Here is an 18,523-nt window from a genome sequence, read left to right as displayed (position 1 = left end):
TTCCTTTCCTTTCCTTTCCTTTCCTTTCCTTTCCTTTCCTTTCCTTTTCTTTTCTTTTCTTTCCTTTTCCAAGACAGGGTTTCTCTGTGTAGCCTTGTCTGTCCTGTAGACTAGACTTGTCTGTAGACTAGGCTGGCCTTGAACTCAGAGCTCTGCCGGCTTCTGCCTCCTGAATGCTGGGATTACAGTTGTGTATCACCACTGCCTGGCATCAGAAGTACTCTTTTTGGTTCTTCTTTAAAATTTTTAAAAAAGATTTATTTATTCATGTATTTTATGTATATAAGTGCTCTGTCTTAATAAGTACCAGAAGAGGGCATCAGATCCCATTACAGATGGTTGTAAACCACCATGTGGTTGCTGGGAATTGAACTCAGGTCCTCTGGAAGAGCAGACAATACTTTTAACCACTGAGCCATCTCTCCAGCCCTGGATTTGTTTGTTTTTACTTATGTCTATACTCAGGTATCAGATCCCCTGGAGTTACAAACAGTTGTGAGCTGCCATATGGGTGCTGAGAATTTGGTGTCCTCTGAAAGAGCAGCCAGTGTTCTCAATGGCTGAGCTATCGCCCCTGTGCCAAAATGCCCAAATCAGTGATAGACATCCCAAGACTCTCATGTGTTTAAAAAGGTGAACTCTGGCCTGGAGAGATGGCTCACAGGTTAAGAGCACTGCCTGCTCTTCCAGAGGTCTTGAGTTCAATTCCCAGCAGCCACACGGTGGTTCACAACCATCTATAAGGAGTTCTGGTGCCCTCTTCTGGTGTGCTGCTGTAATGAAGACAGCATTGTACACATAATAAATAAATCTTAAAAAAAAAAAAAAAAGTGAACTCCCCACTGGGTGTGATGGCACATGCTGATAATCCCAACACTGGGGAGGCTGGAGCAGGAGGAATTTGAATCCAGTGCCAGCCAGAACTGTATAGTAAGACCCTGCTTCCCCAAATCTACCTTATATGGTTTTAGCTCTGAACAGAAATGCTAAGGCTTCTGGCTCCTTTGTCTGGACTCAGCAGATAACTGAGTGCATGCTAGCAGCTCAGGTGATTGCCTCTCAGATGACATGAACAAGCTTCAAAGAACCAATTTTGCAAGTCAGTTTTACTAACAAATTGTTGAACAAAAGAAGCTCGATTTCTTTCCATGACAGTCATCTTGGCAATAAGACTATATGCATTTAAAACTGGTTTATTGTGTGAAACAGGCCTTATTTTTAGAGCAGTCTTGGGGCCACAGGAAAAGTGTGTGCAGAGAACAGCATGCCTTAGCTGCTTTAGCTTCCCCCTACCATGTGCCCATCCAGCAGCTCCCCTTTCTTCAAAGCTACATTTGTTAAGTCAGATGAACCTCCACAGACATTATCCACCAGCATCCATCAGGTGTCGTCCCGGCTCTATGTGTTCTGCGGTGCGAGGGGACATGGTCATCATTGCAGCTTCGTGCTGAGTGGTCCCTGCCTCTGGGGTCCTCTGTCCTCCATTGGCTCACTCCTGACCTCCCTGGCAGCCACTCACATTTACGCTGTCTCTGCAAGTCTGCTGTCTCAGAACATTGTTATGGGTAGAATGTGGCAGGGTTGGAATCACAGATTCTTCCATTGGTTTTCCTTACTTAGTGATATCCACTCAAGGTTCCCTCCTGATTTTCTTTTTTCCTTCTTTCCTGTGGCCCTGGCTGTTCTGGAACTCACTCTGTAAACCAGGCTGCCCTCAAACTCATAGTCTCAGCTGGGCATAATGGCACATGCCTGTAATCCCAGCATTCTGGGAGGCAGAGGCAGGTGGATCTTTTTGAGTTCGAAGCCAACCTGGTGGACAAAGTGAGCCCAGGATATCCAAGGTTACACAGAGAAACCCTGTCTCAAAACAAACAAAAGAGAGAGAGAGGGATCCACCTGCCTCTGCCTCCCAAGTGCTAGGATTAAAGGTGTGTGCTACCACCACCACCACCCTTCTGCTTTTCATTGCTTGATTGTTGAGTGGTTTGTGGCAGAGGTGGTGGTGGTGGTGGTGGTGGTGGTGGTGTGTGTGTGTGTGTGTGTGTGTCCATGCAAACACTCAGAGGTCAGAGGAGGACATCAAGTGTCCTGTATCACTCTCTGCCTTGTTGTACAGACAGGCTTCTTAAACCTGGAGCTCATCATTTTTCCACTGGAGACCTGTGAGCCCCAGAAATCCCCCTATCTCTGCCCCACTGCTGCCAGCACTGAGTTTACAAGTGTGTGTAGCCATGCCCAGCTTTTTTCTGTGGGTGTTGGGGATTTGAACTCATGTCCTTATTATTACATAGAAATTGCTCTTACTCCTGAGAAGTCTCCCCAGCCCAGTTGCTTAATTCTTTTCTTTGCTTAATAATATTTTATTTCCTAAACATACCACAGCTTATCCTTTCATCTTCTTAAGGACAGCTCAGTTGTTTCTGCATTTGGACTGTTATGGAAAAATTCTGATAACTAACCACATGGAAGATTTTTTTTAGTAATTCCAGTACAAAGTAAATTCAAAGGAACATGACCACTAAATCATACAGTGAGACTATACCTAGTTTAATGAAAAACCACTTAATTCTCTTCCAAGCAATGAACAAGAGTCCCTGTTGCCTGCATCCTCTTTGGCATTTGATGTTGTCAGTGTGCTGGGCTCACACCACCCCAGCACGCAGGTGGAAGGGTCTCTTTTTAATTTTTATTTTACTTATGTTTATGTGTGTTTGTGTGTATGCCACATGAATGCAACACCTATAGAGGCCAGAAGAGGGCATCAGATCCTTTGGAGCTGGAGTTACAGATGGTTGTGAGCCATCATGTGAGTGCTGGGAACCAAACCCAGGTTCTCTGCAAGACCAGCAAGCACTCTTAACTGTAGGGTTAGATTTTTTTTTTAAACACCTACTTTATTTAAGCTTCTTAAACACCTTTTCCTGTTTAAGAAAGTAAAGATGTTTCCAACCCCCTCCACACCTTAAACAAGAGATTAGTAGGGAAATAGGCTACAGACCTCTTTTAACTACTTCCTGCTGATAAGGGTTGATGGGTTCTTTGGGGATTACCAAACTCAGTCATCAGAATACCAGCAGTCTAGTCAAACAGCAAAGCAGGAGCAGCAATACTCATCAGCAGCAGCGGAACGATTCAGTAGAAACAGCTAGACTCCACTCAAATGGCGCAAGTCCAAAGCACAAGCAGCAAAACGCCACCAAAGGAGCACAGGCAGTTCTCTGGAGCATCTTTCTCTTCTAAGACCAGCCAAAGACCCAAACCGTTGCAAAGCATAGCAATGCAAAAGCGTAAAGATGCAGAAAATGCTGCCTGTGGGCTTCTATCTAACCCTTCTCAGAATCTATACAAGGATGTTTTCTAGTTCACAAAAACCATGCCCCTCTCACGAGGTAGTTATCAGCTGACAAACCTCATGTGCCTTTGCACGGGCGTTGTTTTTCTCAGGGGCTGTTTCCCCTGAGAAACATTTCACACATCCTACACTTGGGACCAAAACAAACAAACAAACAAACAAACAAACATACTCGCCTGACACAACCGAGTTTCCAAAGAAACCAGACCTGCTTCACTTGCTCACTAGGCCATCTCTCCAGCCCCCGATAGCCCCATGTGAACAGTGTTAGCACGAGTAGAACATCCTCTGGCCCAAAAGTGGGTGAAGAGCAAAGATGTCTGGACTTGAATTTACCTCCCGCCTCAAACCTACCCCAAGTTAGCAAGTGGCCTCTGAAAAAAAACTTTCCGAAAGTGTTGTTGTTGTTGTTGTTTGACAAGCGCTGGAGAGATGGCTTAGCACTTACTTGCTGCCCTTGCAGAGGACCTTAGTTGGGTGGCACATGAGCACATGTCACCGCGGCTCCAGGGACTCCAATACCCTCTGCTGGTTTCTGCGGGCACTGTATTTACGCGCACATGTGTACATGTGTGCACACATACACGTATACACACACACACACACACACAAATAAAATAAATCTTTTTCTGGGAGGGCGGCATTGACACAGGGTTTCACTGAGTAGCTCTGGCTGTCCTGGACTCACTTTGTAGACCAGGCTGGCCTCAAACTCACAGAGATCTACCTGCCTCTGCCTCTCTGAGTGCTGGGATTAAAGGCGTGAGCCACTATGCCTGACTGTAAAATAAATCTTAAAAACAAACAAATGAACGAAAAACAGACATGACCGCAGGTTAGGGGACACAGGTGTATATGTTTGGAAAGATTCTGACACTCTCTAATGAAAGTCAACAAGTGTCCTTTAGCTAGCCACTCACCTCTATGGGTGTGTATGTTTCTGTACTAAAGGGACCTGGCCCAGGCACAGGGCATGAAGAACAATCTTCATAGTGAGGCACTTGTGGAGACCTTCCTTCTGGTTCCTGGAAGGAGACTGTATGAGCTGACCCACATCTCCACAAGACAACTTGGTCCTAAGCCATTTCATCTCAGAATGTATGACTTCTTTAGAAATGGGGTCGATGCAGGTGCATTGAGATAATATTGCGGCAGTCAGTGCCACACCTGTCCTTATTAGAAGAGGCAGAGAGAGACATGAACCGAGGAAGGAGGCCTTATGCGAAAAGAGAAGCATCCCCAAGCCTGGGGTCAGTGTGGTGATTTGAATGAAAATGGTTCCTACAGGCGTGCATTTTTGCATAGCAGTTCCCTAGTTGTCTTAGGGTTTTATTGCTATGAAAAGACCATGACCACAGCAACTCTTAAAAAGAAAAGCATTGAATTGGGGCTGGCTTACAGTTTCAGAGGTTTTGTCCACTACCATCATGGTGGGAAGCATGGCAGTGTGCAGGCAGACGTGGTGTTGGCGAAGGAGCGGAGAGTTCTACCTCTGGGTCTGAAGGCAACAGTTGAAGGCTTCCACAGGCAGCCAAGAGTAGATCATAATCTACACTGGGCAGAGCCTGAGCATAGGAGACCTCAAAGCCCACCTCCACAGTGACACACTTCCTCCAAGGCTACTCCAACCAGGTCACATCTTCTTACAGTGCCATTCCCCATGCCCAAGCATTCAAACACATGAGTCTATAGGAGCCAAACTTATTCAAACCACCACCACAATTAACGAACTATCTTTGTAAGGATTAGAAAGTGTAGCCTTGTTGGAGTAGGTGTGGCCTCATTGGAGGAGGTGTGTCACTGGGGTGGGTTTTGAGATTTTAAAAGCCTATGCCAGGTCCAGTGTCTCTTTCTTTGCCTGCTGCCTATGGATCAGAATACAAAGCTCTAAGCTGTAGCTACAGCAACATGCCTGTCTGCTGCCTACCATGATAACGGACTAACCCTGTGAAAACTGCAAGCAAGTCCCCAATTAAATAAATGCCTTCTTTTATAAGAGTTGCCTCAGTCATGGTGTCTCTTCAGAAGAGGAGACCAGTAACTAAGGCAGTCACCAAGGATTAGAGAGAGCCCCCAGAAACTCAGAGAGGAGCATAGGAAGAAGGAGCCCTGCTCTGCCTGGCCCTGTTTTTTCTTGGACCTCAGCTGCTGGGCCTCCAAAATGGGAAGAGTATCAGTGTGATGTTTTGGAGTAACTGCTTCTGCAGAAATCCGTCTCAACAACCAGAAAACCATCACAAAATGAGCACTAGCATACTTGTGCAACGGTGTACCAGGAGACAGACAACACAGATGACTCCAAGCAGCACACACATCTACCAATAGCCTGGGCCATGTCACTGGGGAGGTCCTCACTTTCAAGTGTTAGCTTCCAGTCATCTTATTAAACAGTAGTGTATTATAACTGGGTCATGGTTATGAAACCAGTCTAGGTTCAAAAAGGATCATTTGACAAGGTCTTTTAAAAAACAGTGGTTTTCCTAAGTTCTGGCCAAACAATCCCACTGCTACTGATAAAGGTTAACCAAACGGGCCTGGGTGCAGCTGAAGGCAGAGCGCTTGTTCAGCGTGTAAGAGACTCTGGATGCCATGTCTACCAAAAAGGATGAGAAAACATTCACACCGTATATACAAGAATGTTCACGGAAATTAATGTAAATATTAGCTATAACTAATTCAGTTTAGATAAATATTAGTTTTAACTTTGAAATGTCCATAATTCTTCTTATACAATGTGACAGCAAATGGCCATTCCCTGCCCCTGTACACTATCTGAGCCCCAACTGTGTTCAGGGTAGCAGCGTGCCCAGCATAAGGTCACATCACTCCCCCCTGGGTAAGGACCGCTCTGATCACATCAGTCATTAAGGAATGATATCAGAGCTTCCAGTGGGGTGACCAGGACGCCAGTGAGGATCTAGCAGCCCTCATTGTGCTCAGAAGAAGTCATATTGGAGACTTAAGTTATTAAGCAATCCACTAACAGCTTTATGCTCTGGCAAAGTTGACCCAGCTTTGCAACTACAGGGAATCAAAATTATGAGAACTTGGTAACAAGGTTACTTGAAGGCCAAGTCATTTCAGGAAGGTCTGGTAATCTCAGCCCTGTTATTAAATGGCTGCCAACTATTGCCAGAGTAATAAGCAAAGCACACAGCCTAAGACAGCCAACCAAAGCAGTCAAGCATAAACCCTTCTGCATTTGGAGCTCCTGAAGTCTGCCCAACTATATGCTTTTTTCTTTCTTTCTTTTTTCTTTTTTTTCCAAGACAGAATTTCTCTGTGTAGCCTTGGCTTTCCTGAACTCTTGCTTTGTAGACCAGGCTGGCCTTGAACTCTCAGTAATCTGCCTGCCTCTGCCTCCCTGAGTGCTGGGATTAAAGTTGTCCCCAGTTTAACTATGTGCTTTCTTTGCAGCTAAGCATTAGGTTAATTTTCTGCTCATATTTTGAGCCACCTTCTCTTTTCCCTTAAAATCCATGCCTACAATCCACTGCCATTATCACCAACCACCATTTTCTGAGCTCCAAATGAGTGTGTAATGGGAGGGACTAACAGCACACACTTTGCCTTGTGCAAATCTGAGAAAAGAAAGAGGAATCGTGTGACATGACCCACCCAAACAGTGTGGGTTTGACTCAGCCTGCCCAGAGCTGGGCACTGAAATCTGGTGGTGACATCACACACGTACAGACTTTTAGCTTGGTACGGTGGTACACCTTTGTAATCCCAGTACTCGGGACTCAGGAAGATCATGAGTTTGAGGCCAGCCTGGGATACAAGGTGAGACTGTCTCAAAGAAAAAGAAAAAAAAAAAAAAAAAAAAAAAGAAAAGAAAAGAAAAGAAAAGATGGTTCATTGAGATGACTCATCTGAGAAAGGCACTTGACATGCAAGTCACAACCTGAGATTTGTTTTTGTTTGGTGGTGGTGGTTTTTCAATACAGGGTTTCTCTGTGTAGCCTTGACTGTCCTAGACCTTCTCTGTAGACCAGGCTGACCTCAAACTCACAGAGATCCACCTACCTCTACCTCCTCTGGAATCCTCTGCTGGAATTCCAGGCATGCACCACCGAGCCTGGCTACCACTGAGTTTTTAATCTCTGGAACTGGAACACGCATGGTGGGAGAGAGCCTACTCTCACAACTTGTCACCTGAACTCTACACACGTACCATGGCATTTGCACCCACACACAATAACAATAAAAACCTAAACAAACAAAAGGATGATTAAAAATTATTTCAGCTGGAAATATAGCTCAGTGATGGATACTGGCCTCCCATGCTTTCAGTCCCCATTACTCAACTTTCTTTTTTAAGTTTGCTGAATGTAGTGAGGCACTCCTGTAATCACAGCACTTGGGAGGTAGAGGTAGAAAGTTTAGTTTAAGGTTATCCTTGACTGTACAGCAAGTTCGAGGCCAGACTGGGTTGTGTGAAAGCTCATCTCACAATAGTAATTTTATTTATTCTTTCATTAAGCAATGTGTACTTTTAGAAACTGAGACAAGTGACAGTTTGAGTGTCCCACAAAAGGAAAACAGACACTTTCCAATTCCTGGAGATCATACCCAGTTAAGCCAGAAAAGACTGGAGTCCTGTGGTAGTGTTTGCCTAGCCCAGTGGTGTTCAACCTTCCTGATGCTGCAACCCTTTAATACAGTTCCTCATGTGGTGATACCCAATCATTACTTCGTAACTATAATTTTGCTAGTTATGAATTGTAACATAAATATCTGTGTTTTCTGATGGTCTTAGGCGATCTCTGTGAAAAAGTCCGACCTTCAAAGGGGTTGCGACCCACATGTTGAGACCACTGGTCTAACCTCCATGCAGCTCTCAGTTCATCAGATGGGGTGAGCTACTGTGAAAGCTGCCTGCCCGGTGACAAAGCAGAGCACAAACAGGAGTACACCTTGGTCATATCTACAGAACTGATCAAACTGATCCATGGTTCATCCATGCTATGGATGACTTTTTAACTCCATAGTTAAAGATTATGTAAAAGTAGAAATGAATGAAGCAGAACTGTGGTACAATTTCATCTCTTTTGAAAGTGGTTTTATTATTACATTTATCTGAAGATGTGTGTGTTTGAGCACACCTGCTATAACATGTATATAGAGGTCTGAGGACAGCTTTCAGGAACTGGTTATCGCTTTCCACTTGTGGGATCTGAGGACTGAACTCAGGTTTGGCTGCATACCTCTTTACCTGATGAGCCATCTTGCTGGTCTCTTGTCTTTTAAGAAAACATTTACAAAGTTACAGCAAAACATCAGCAAGTTATTCCTCACTGGTCAGGAAGCACAGGGGAAGGGCTCAGACAAGTGAGGGATGGACAAAAGCAAATGTTACTCACAAATTGGCTACTGGCTTACTGGCCCGGGCTGACTCTCTGCTTCTGCTGCAAGCACCCTTTCCTAGCAATCTGAAGGCCCATTTTCTGTGCATGGAGGATTACCAGCAAGACTGGTCATCTACACATGACCACTTTACTTGGTGCGGCCTGTTGTGGGACAAAACTTCCTGGGGAGACATAACACACATCTACATACCCCAGATATGGAACCCACAACAGACCAAATTCTACACATACAACCAAGTCCAACTTGATAACTTAACAAGAGCAGAAATGATTCAGACAGCTGCATCACCAAAGCCCACTCCAGCATGGGTGACAGCTCACAAAGCTGGGAACTTGGAGCACACTGCCCAGACTGCAGTCTTTTCCAGGTGCCTCAGTTAGTCTAAATCTCTCAGCTGGGTTCTGCTTCTTCCAGGAAAACTGGTATGGTCTGATTCTTTGCAACTCAGCTTTTATTGCTTACCATGGCAGGGAGGGGCCTAGTAATCTGGTCGTTTTAGGGCCTAGGGCTGAGGTAAGGGGAGATCCAGCAACAGGTCTACATTAGGGGCCTGTACCCATTAGTGGAAACACACTAAGATGGGAAGCTGGTAGGCCTTAAAGATGGAGAGGAGAGGGCACACAGCAGCTGCCTGAGTTCTGCAATGTGGTCCTTCTAGCTATGAATGCGCCATTACCTACATGGCTACATGCCCAACTGGATCCATCTCAAGCTTCAAGAATTGCTAGGACAGAATTCAGGACTGACGACAGTACTGAGGGCTTGACAGTGTAGCTTTAACTGGGTAGAGCAACTGCACTGCTTGTAGCTGACAGTCATCACTCTGCCCTCATCCACAAGCACAACTCAAACCAGGCTTTCCACCCAGCTCCTACCTTCTGCGTGTCCCTGGCTGCTTCTACCAAAGCAAGCAGTTCTGGGCTACTTCAGGTCCAGGATACAACTCTTCTCCATGTTCATGTTGGCTTAAGAACCCTCCATGCCCAGGTTTCTCAAACACCTGACACTTCCCAGCTCTTCTTGGTGACTTTGCTTCAACCAGCTAGAATCTGCTGCTGATTAGTATAAACTCATCTATTCAAGGATGTTTTAATTAGGTAAGAACTCCCCCACACACTTGTGAAAACTGGATAGAATTGCATCCCCAAAATATGATCAAACCTCAAATCTTAGTTATTCACTACTTCTACAGCAAATACTAGAGATGACTCAGAAAACTGAGGCAAAGCAGAAGTGATATATTTAACAGTTCTTTCAATAAATGTAAATCCTCTGTACTCTGGCTAAACACACGTAAGCAGCTCCCAAATTTAACTGTTACAAAACTCAGTAAGTGGTAAGGTTCTACATTCTATACCAGGTTTACACACATTGTATTAATTCAAGAGATCTAAATGAGGTTTCATCCTGGTCAGGGGAGGGGGTCTTCACCTGATTGTAGCATAGCATATACATCAAATTGAGTTTTGAAATCAGTCTATTAAGGCTAGTGCACAGAACAACTTCCTTTCATCCTCCTTTTATTTAAATAACTCTACCTTCTTTGGAAAAAAAAAAAAAAAACAAGTAACCATCTAAAGAACTTTGGTAGACTTGACCAACAGAGCCCACAGAATCGCCTGTTTACATCTGAGTACAAGGTAGTTCTGATGGGATGACAAACCTAAGATAAAGGTTCAATTGATAGTGGTAGTACTCTGGCCTATTCTAGCATTTCCTTTCTTGCACTGCCTAAAAAAACCCTGGGGGGAGGAGAATCATCAGATGCTGTTAATACTGTAACAAAGCCTGCCATGAATTTTTTTTTTTTTTTTGGAGACACATCTCAGTCCTGGCTAAACTGGAACTTGCTCTGAACACTAGGTAGGCATCTTCTTGCCCCTGCCTCCTGAGATCATCACTCAAGGCATGAGCCACCACTTGAAAGCAGTTAACATCTTAAAGAATCAACATTAGACATGGAAACCAACATGAAAACAAAATGTACTCTCAGAAAACCCTCAAGCTTCTATCCCAGTAACAGTTCTGACTTCTGAAGGTTACAGTCAACTACAATCCTTAAACATATGATGCGGACATACTGAAATCTTACACCTGTACAGGGACGGTTAGGTCATGACTCAATCCAAATGTTTGCAAAAGTAGGCACAAGAAAATCGAATAAGCAAAAGCATTTAACTATTAATATGACACAAGCTCCCCTATGTTAGTGGCTTTAATATGCTTACAAGGGATGATTCACTTGTTTAGATTATTTGAAATACAACTTTATTCTGATTCTAAACGAAAAGAATGGGAATGACAGTAACAAACAAGGTTTCACCACTGAGTATTGTGATGCGACTGTAGCAGTCTTATCTTTGAAATTCAGGAAGGAAACAACTCTGTTCCAAACAGCTAAATATGCAAGTCCAAAAAAAATGAAAGTATGTTTTAACTGCCACATTCACTCCGAAGCCCATTCATCTCCTTCAGCATCCCAATGAAGTACACGATCTGTTAGCTAAATAAGGTGGCACACACGCTGCACCGCTGACATCACAGGACAGTTGCCTATAAAACTAGACTTCTGACGCAGGGCTTCAGCTTCACTTTCTCACAGGTCATCATCCTCATCCGGGAGGGCAGTCGTTTGAGCAACCTGGAGCATGAAACAAGGAAACAGTCCAGATCAGAACCACCATGACCTATCAGGCACAAGCACTAACTGTTAGGACAAATGAAGATGGCTCAGTAGTTAGCAACACTGCCAGCTTCTGAAGACACTAGGCGAAGTGCACACACACACACACACACACGCACAAAATAATTTTAAAGAATAATACCTCTAAATCATGTTCATACTGTGCTGCCAAAGCTGGGTCCATGACCACCTCAGGTGGGGCAAGAGCGGGCATGGCAACAAACTCCAAGTTAGGATCTCCAATGAGCTTTCTGGCAAGCCAGAGGAAAGGCTTTTCAAAGTTGTAGTTACTTTTGGCAGAAATGTCATAGTACTGTTTAAAACAAAGGAAATGTACATTTGAAAATGCTAGTAATAATCACCATTCCAAGACACTTTAAACTCAAAAGACATTTTGATGAGTTTGACATTTGCTGGTCAATTTTTAATGTAGAACATATGTGTGCACCTTACATACAATCTTCTATACGAATTAGTCAATTGTGAACATACCTGGAGATTCTTCTTTCGGTGGAAAACAATAGATTTTGCTTTCACTTTCCTGTCCTTAATATCCACCTTGTTGCCACACAATACAATGGGGATGTTTTCACACACTCGTACCAGATCTCTATGCCAGTTAGGTACGTTCTTGTAAGTAACTCTTGATGTTACATCAAACATTATAATGGCACACTGGGCTGAAAAACATTCAAGGCATTGAAAGGTTTCTTAAGTCTATATTTGCAGGATTCAGTCATTACCTCGGGCCTGACTGGGGATCATCCACCAACCTACTCTACCTCTACTCTATCTCAATATCGCCTCTCCAATACTAAAAAGTTAAACTGTAATACATGCCACTGATTCCACTTCCTCTCACACAAAAGCACAGAAGGTCAAGACCAACTTACTCTATCAACTACCTTCCCCATCTTCTCCCTCAACACACACCCTCAGTCACAATGGCCAAGTTTATATCAAAAAGTGAAATACTAGCAACATTCTACAGGACCCCTTTATAATAAACAGAACCTGTAAAAAACACTCTCCCACCTAGAAACACATTCTTAAATGGCTAAGAAATGTTATGCCTTGAAGAAAATCTGAGTGGAGGCCTCAACAACCTGTCCTACCGGGGATGGTGAGGATACAGTTAAAGAGGCAGCAAATGTACAGTACAGTTTTCTGGTTAAAATGTTTCAATTCAAGGGGATAAACACATTTGTGTCTTTACATACTAAAAAACAGCAAGAAACCAAAGAACTTCCAAGGATGTTCTCATAAGACTAGTAAGATCACAAGACTATTTTACCTTTTCTTTTGTTAATCACTTTCGAGGAGAAAAGTTAGTATAACTTACATGACACAGCGTGTTTCTCACATGTGAGAGAGTCTGGCTCCAGGGGCTGGAGGTTTAGTCTGGCTATTTTTTTTTAATGATGGAAATATTCGCAGATGAACACTTCGTAGTACCCCAATATAAGTTTTGAAAACCCGAACCAAAAAGTTTTCGAAAACCAACAGCTTCCCGACCCCCTATTAAATTGTACAGTCGCATAGTTTGTCCCAAACCATGCCTAGCATGACACAGCATGTGCTCGAATGACACCCCGGACGACTCCTATCCATCTCCTATCCACTCAAACGAGGCCGTCCCCCCGGAAGGGCCGTGTCTCCGTCCCTCATCTCATCTTCCTTCTTAGTCACCCGGCAACGGCTGGATCCCTGGCTCGGCCCAGGCACATGTCGGCAGGCCAGGCCCTCATCCGCGGCCCCTCACCTTGGATGTAGTAGCCATCGCGCAGGCCCCCGAACTTCTCCTGGCCGGCTGTGTCCCACACGTTGAACTTGATGGGTCCTCTGTTGGTATGGAAGACGAGCGGGTGCACCTCCACGCCCAGGGTGGCTGCGGAGACAGGGCGGCAGGGTCAGCCATGCACCGACGGCGCCTTCCCCGCGCCCGCGGTCGCGCAGCTCCGCCGCACCTACCTACATACTTCTTCTCGAACTCGCCCGTCAAGTGGCGCTTCACGAACGTCGTCTTCCCGGTGCCGCCGTCGCCCACCAGGACGAGCTGAGGAGAAGGCGGCGTGAGCGGCCCCGGCTCCCTCCCTGGGCCACGCCGTCCTCCCGACCTCCCCTCTCGCCCGCCCCGCCGGCCCGTCCATCCGTCCGTCCGCCCGCCCGCACACACACCTTGAACTGGACCTGCGGCTCTCCCTGGGCGGCCATCGCGGCGATCCTGCGGGAGAGAGCGGCTGCGGCACGTGCGCCCCACAAAGGCCGCGGCCGGGAAGAGCGCGCGGGAAGGCGGGGACGCGGCGTGAGGCGGTGGGGGAAGGGAAGCTGGCTGGGAAGGCCAGGGCGCTGCCCGTTCGCTCTCCTCACCACCGCCGCCCCGCGCCCACCCGAAGGAGGACCACCCCATGCCGCCGCCCGCGCCCGGCCCAGCCCTCCCGGCCACGCCGCTACCTTCCAGAAGAGTCTCCGCGCCTGTCCGACTGAAGCTGGAAAGATGGCGGAAGCGCGATTCAAATGCCGGAGACGCAGCGGACGCCGGCGCGCGGAGGGGGAGGAGCCTGCAAGGGGCGGAGCAACGGCGCCGCGCCCAACCACGCGGCGCACGCGCACGCGCACGTCCGCACGGCCAGGCGGACTCCTCTGGTCAGTCTGAGCGCAGAAGGCGGTAGAGGCGCGGCCGGTCACGTGGGACGGGCGAGCGGGAACGCGCACGCACGCAGAGCGGGCGGTCCGCGTGGGCCGGCTCCGAGCGCGGGCTCCCGCACGCATGCGCTCACTGCGGGAGGCCGCACGTCATGCGGGCGGCGGCCTAGGCCGGGCCTCGTGGGCGGGAAAGGCGGGTGCTGCCTCCCTGTCGCTTGCCGCTGCTCAGCGGGCACCGCCCGACCTTCGTCCCCACGTCCTGTCTTCACAGACAGGAGAGATCTAGCGGGCTGGCGATCGCTGAGGGCGCATGGCCGGTGTCGGCAGAATGAATGAAGGAGTCAATGAATGAGGGCGCGCGTGCCCGAGGCCCAGCTTGCGTCAGCCACGCGTGCCAGGGATGAACGCGGCCTGGCCTTACATGCGTGGGGTCCTGCGGGTCCTGACAGTGGCACGGACTCTGAGGATGTCCGGGAAGCAGTTGGTCCAAGCGTTCTGCACCCCGGGACCCCTCTTTTGCATGGCCCCGTGGATAATCCATGTCTCAGAAGAGTCCACCTTGGCTCACTCCTGAGCACCAAATGACCAAGGAAGAATCTTCTGGCCTGAGAAACAGTAGTTAGATTGGGCCTGCTGGGAGCCAAATTCCATTCCCCAAAGCACCAGCAAATCAGGTGCTTCTGGGAGAATGGAAAATGTATCGCTGATGACTGGAGCTCTGCTGTTATTTTGTACAGTACAATTTAAAGGAGCCAGCACAGGCCTTAGGAGGATTGCAGGTCCAAAGCTAGCCTGGGCAACTTAGTGAGGTAGATCAGTGCCAAAGCTTGGCTGGCATAGGCAAGACTTTTTGCTTGTTTTTGTTTTTCGAGACAGGGTTGCTGTCTTGGACTTGGCTTGTAGACCATGCTGGCCTAGAACTCAATGCTGCCTCTGCCTCCCTAAGTGCTGGGATTACAGGCACTGCAGAGATAAGAAAACTATGATGGCACCCATTTCATTATGGTTAGGTACATTATGGAAGGAAGGATAATGTTGGGGAAAGCAGTGAGTGGAAGTAAGATGGGAAAGTGGTTGTGTGTGTCACAAAAACCATTACATAACTTTAACATAGTATGTATGGAATGGAATGCCAGTTACATATATGTATATATATACACATATGAAATTACTATATTCTTGGGTATGTGTGACTTAGCCACAAGGGTCTGTCGCATTACCTGTGTTCAATAGAGGATAAAATGGGGTGTGATCAAACTGAGAGTTTAGGAGAAAACTGTCAACCACGTAGTTCCAGTTCTTGCTTTAGGTTGTTGATAAAAACAGCTGGTGAGTAAGATCATCAATGACCCTCCCCCCTGGAGAACTTTATCAGGAAGTTGCCTTTCCTGGCATCCAGCCTGCTGAATGGCATTATGAGGTGGGCTGGTTTGTTCTGCTAACTGACCCAAGCTTAGAATTTACAAAGAGCCTCATCCTAGGAAGAAGAGGAAAGCAAGAAAATACACTCAAAGTGGGCATAGGTGACACTTTCCCTGCCAGCACTGTCCAGACTCTCCACTGCTGCCTCGTTTACATGTACTTGTCTTTTCTGTCCTGTGTGAACTGCAAACCTATTCTTAGCCTGAACTTTAAAACTTGGCAGCTCCTTAATATGAATGAGAACTAGAGGGTGAGGGTATGGGAGGGGGGCAGCTATAAACAGGGTAATTTGTACAGCCTTGGGGAAAAGTTGCAGTTGTACAAGGGATTGTAGCATGTGATGATTAGTCAGTCTACAGGATTTAGGGTTGCCCAGCAGACAAAGCTCCTGGTGTGTCTCTTGTACTTACAGAGGGAAAGTTTACGCAGAACTGAATAAAAAAGGAGAGGGAGCAGAGCACCAGCGTTCATCTCTCTGTTTCCTGGTTGTGGACACAGTGTGACGGGCCACCTCACACTCTTGCCATCATACCTTCCCCAGATATAACAGAGTCTACTGTGGAACTGTGAGCCAGAATAAACTGTTCCTAACCTAAAGTTGCTTTTTCTCAAGTATTTTTGTCACAGTGATGAGCAAAATAGCGAATAGTATTTTCTTCTGAATCCTCAAATGCTGTCCACGAGCTAGCTGTTTTTACTTTATCCCACCTTCCTGCCATGATTTACTGCCTGCTCACAAGCCCAAAGCAGTGGACCACCAACCAACCCCAGGCTGAACCCTTCAAAACTGTGAATGACAAGCTTTTTTCATCACAGGGTGATATGGGGCACATGATGGGTGGCAGCAGAATCTCCATCCTGATGGTGTCCAGTGCTTTCTCGTAATTAACTTCCAGGTGTGCAGCTTGTAGCATCCACAAGATACCACCAGAGTGATGGCATGACCACCATCAAAACTACAAGGGCACAGAACAATCCCCCAGGCCACCCTACACCCTCCTCCAGTACTGCCGTCATCTTTTGATTCCCTCTCCCAGGTACTCTAGCTCCTGCCCTGTTCCTCCACTCTCCCTGTAACTCTTTGGAGCCCCCACAACCTTTCCAAATCTTAATTCAGCCAAGATTGCTCCTGTTTTGGAGGCTTTATACTTTCTGATCTCTCCGTTTAAAGATTTTCCCCCCACACTTTTGCCTGACAGGCTCCCCACCCCCCTCAGGCTGAAGCTCCTTGAATGGCCCAGCCTGACTACCCTGTCTAGCCACTGCCTCACACCCAGGCTTTCCCCATGAAAGCATGGACTCATCTTCCCCAGAGCACCTAACTGAAAACACTGTGCATCATGACTCATAGGTTTGCTATTTCTCTGTCTCCTCACCAGAATAAGTGAAGTCACCCAACTGAACACAATGCACACTCACTGAGTGGCCACTGAACCACCACCTGGACCCTCAGCTCCTTCTGAACCTGCAGCAAGTAATCAGAAATAGCAGGGCTGTGTTCTAGTGGTAATCATGATGATTCAAAGCTGGGGGGATGGTTCAGTGATAGCGCACTTGGTCAGCATTCATGGGGATCAAAATAAGATAATGGTGATCAGAATGCACACACCATTGGAACTTTAATAGTGCGCAGAAGGAATCATTACACGGATAAACGTTTACCAAATCAGGACCAGTATTTTCTGTTTGTGCAGTCTCCATCAAATTTGCATTCTCTGTGAAGGAGTAAGAAACTCTGACTTTCCATCTCATTCGCCTGGGGATAAATGTCAGTAACTCCTCGTATGCTTGGCTTTTTCTAAGGGAGGGTGTGGCGCACACAACACATGGCTGGTCGGCCTGGTCACAAAACTTTTCCCAGAAAGCAAAACAAAGACATATGTCAGCTCTCTGTGCCTCTAGGCATCCTGGCTTCACCTCTCTTCTGTAATTTAGGGTTGTGCAGAGGGTGCATTGTGCTCTGATCTGTATCCAGCCTGTGTGCGGTGTGACTTCACCTGTGCTGGATCCCAGTCCTCTTTAGACCTGAGCTAGCCCCCAATGTTGTCTTTGATATTCTTTTTACTTCGTGGAGTGGCTGTTCCTGGCCCTCTCTGAGGTCATACAAATACTAAGCCCTTGCCGGCAGAGAGGATGCTCTTTAGTGGAACTGCCTGCAAACTGTGCATGGAGCCCCAGGGTTTGTGTCTGGGGGTTTAGCCAACTGCATGCTGAAGGTATTAGGGGACATTGCATCCTCACTGGATGTGCACAGTGCTCTTGTTTCTATTTTCTAAACAGCTACTATGTAACTACTCACATTCTGTGTACATTATGTGAAATATGAGGGATGCTAGTCATACTGAGCTGGCCTCCCGGGTTAGGAGTGGTGGCTGTTCGTATAGCTAGAGGGACCTCCAGAGCTGGAGTCTGGGAAAGCCACTTTTCTCTCCTGGGTCCTGGCGTGGTGGGAAGGGCAAGGGAGCTCTCTGGGGACTCTTGTGTTGTTGTCCAGAGACTCACAAGGTAGCTCATACTGCTAGCATTTCAGGGCAGAAGCAGGAAGATCAAGGCCAGCTCTGGAGGCCCCTGATCTCAGACTTGCCACTCTTGGAATATGAGGGATGTCAGTCATACTGAGCTGGCTTTCCCGGTAAGGAGTGGTGGCTGTCCGTATAGCTAGAGGGACCTTTAAGAACAGCATGCTGTTCACCCACAATCATGCAGTTTCTGTGACAATTTGACTGTGTGTCCCATGCCACTTTAGAAGAATCTAGTCTTAAGAAAGGAGAGAAAACCTAAAACTGCCTTAGGACCACTCACAGGCCTGGGATGCTCAGAGATAGAGATGTAAGGATGCAGGGGTGTGCATGTGAATAGACAGTGTCCCATTATATGTTCTTTCTAGCACATGCTCAAGTGTGTGTTTCTCTGAAACACTGGCTTTTTTAGTTTCAATATGTGTGGCATGATTTAAATGCTTGATTTTAAAAGTGGACCCTTGTAAGCTGTGTCAACAGCCAATGTGTGCAGCATAACTGTCCTATTTATAAGATAATTACAAGGTG

The 18,523-nt window shown here is 46.7% G+C and overlaps 1 protein-coding gene across 2 annotated transcripts; it reads right to left on the bottom strand.

Annotated features, from left to right (window-relative positions):
• Positions 1-9,943: 9,943 nt before the first annotated feature.
• On the bottom strand, positions 9,944-13,946 carry Ran (RAN, member RAS oncogene family). Of its 2 annotated transcripts, none has more exons than XM_055606098.1 (7): positions 13,863-13,946; positions 13,587-13,648; positions 13,380-13,464; positions 13,171-13,296; positions 11,901-12,088; positions 11,551-11,721; positions 9,944-11,366 (listed from the first exon to the last, which is right to left on the bottom strand). In XM_055606098.1, exons 2-7 carry the CDS (start codon positions 13,620-13,622, stop codon positions 11,322-11,324), a joined length of 651 nt encoding a protein of 216 aa, XP_055462073.1. In that variant the 5' UTR covers positions 13,623-13,648; positions 13,863-13,946; the 3' UTR covers positions 9,944-11,321. The 2 variants fall into 2 exon arrangements, with proteins under 2 accessions (XP_055462073.1, XP_055462072.1); XM_055606097.1 differs by having other exon boundaries at positions 13,587-13,632; positions 13,863-13,942.
• Positions 13,947-18,523: the final 4,577 nt, after the last annotated feature.

The sequence above is a fragment of the Psammomys obesus genome, unplaced genomic scaffold (genome assembly GCF_907164565.1).
Source record: "Psammomys obesus unplaced genomic scaffold, mPsaObe1.curated_primary_1811, whole genome shotgun sequence".
Taxonomy (NCBI): Eukaryota; Metazoa; Chordata; class Mammalia; order Rodentia; family Muridae; genus Psammomys; species Psammomys obesus.
This window is presented reverse-complemented; position numbering and strand designations above follow the sequence as displayed.

Bases quoted from the DNA above. Each gene is read 5' to 3' on its own strand.
- Ran (XM_055606098.1), bottom strand. From the start codon at position 13,622: ATGGCCGCCCAGGGAGAGCCGCAGGTCCAGTTCAAG. The intron at 13,297-13,379 runs GTAGGTGCGGCG...CTGTCTCCGCAG, and splicing joins GTTCGAGAAGAAGTATGTAG to CCACCCTGGGCGTGGAGGTG. The intron at 11,367-11,550 runs GTATTATTCTTT...TTCATGCTCCAG, and splicing joins AGTATGAACATGATTTAGAG to GTTGCTCAAACGACTGCCCT.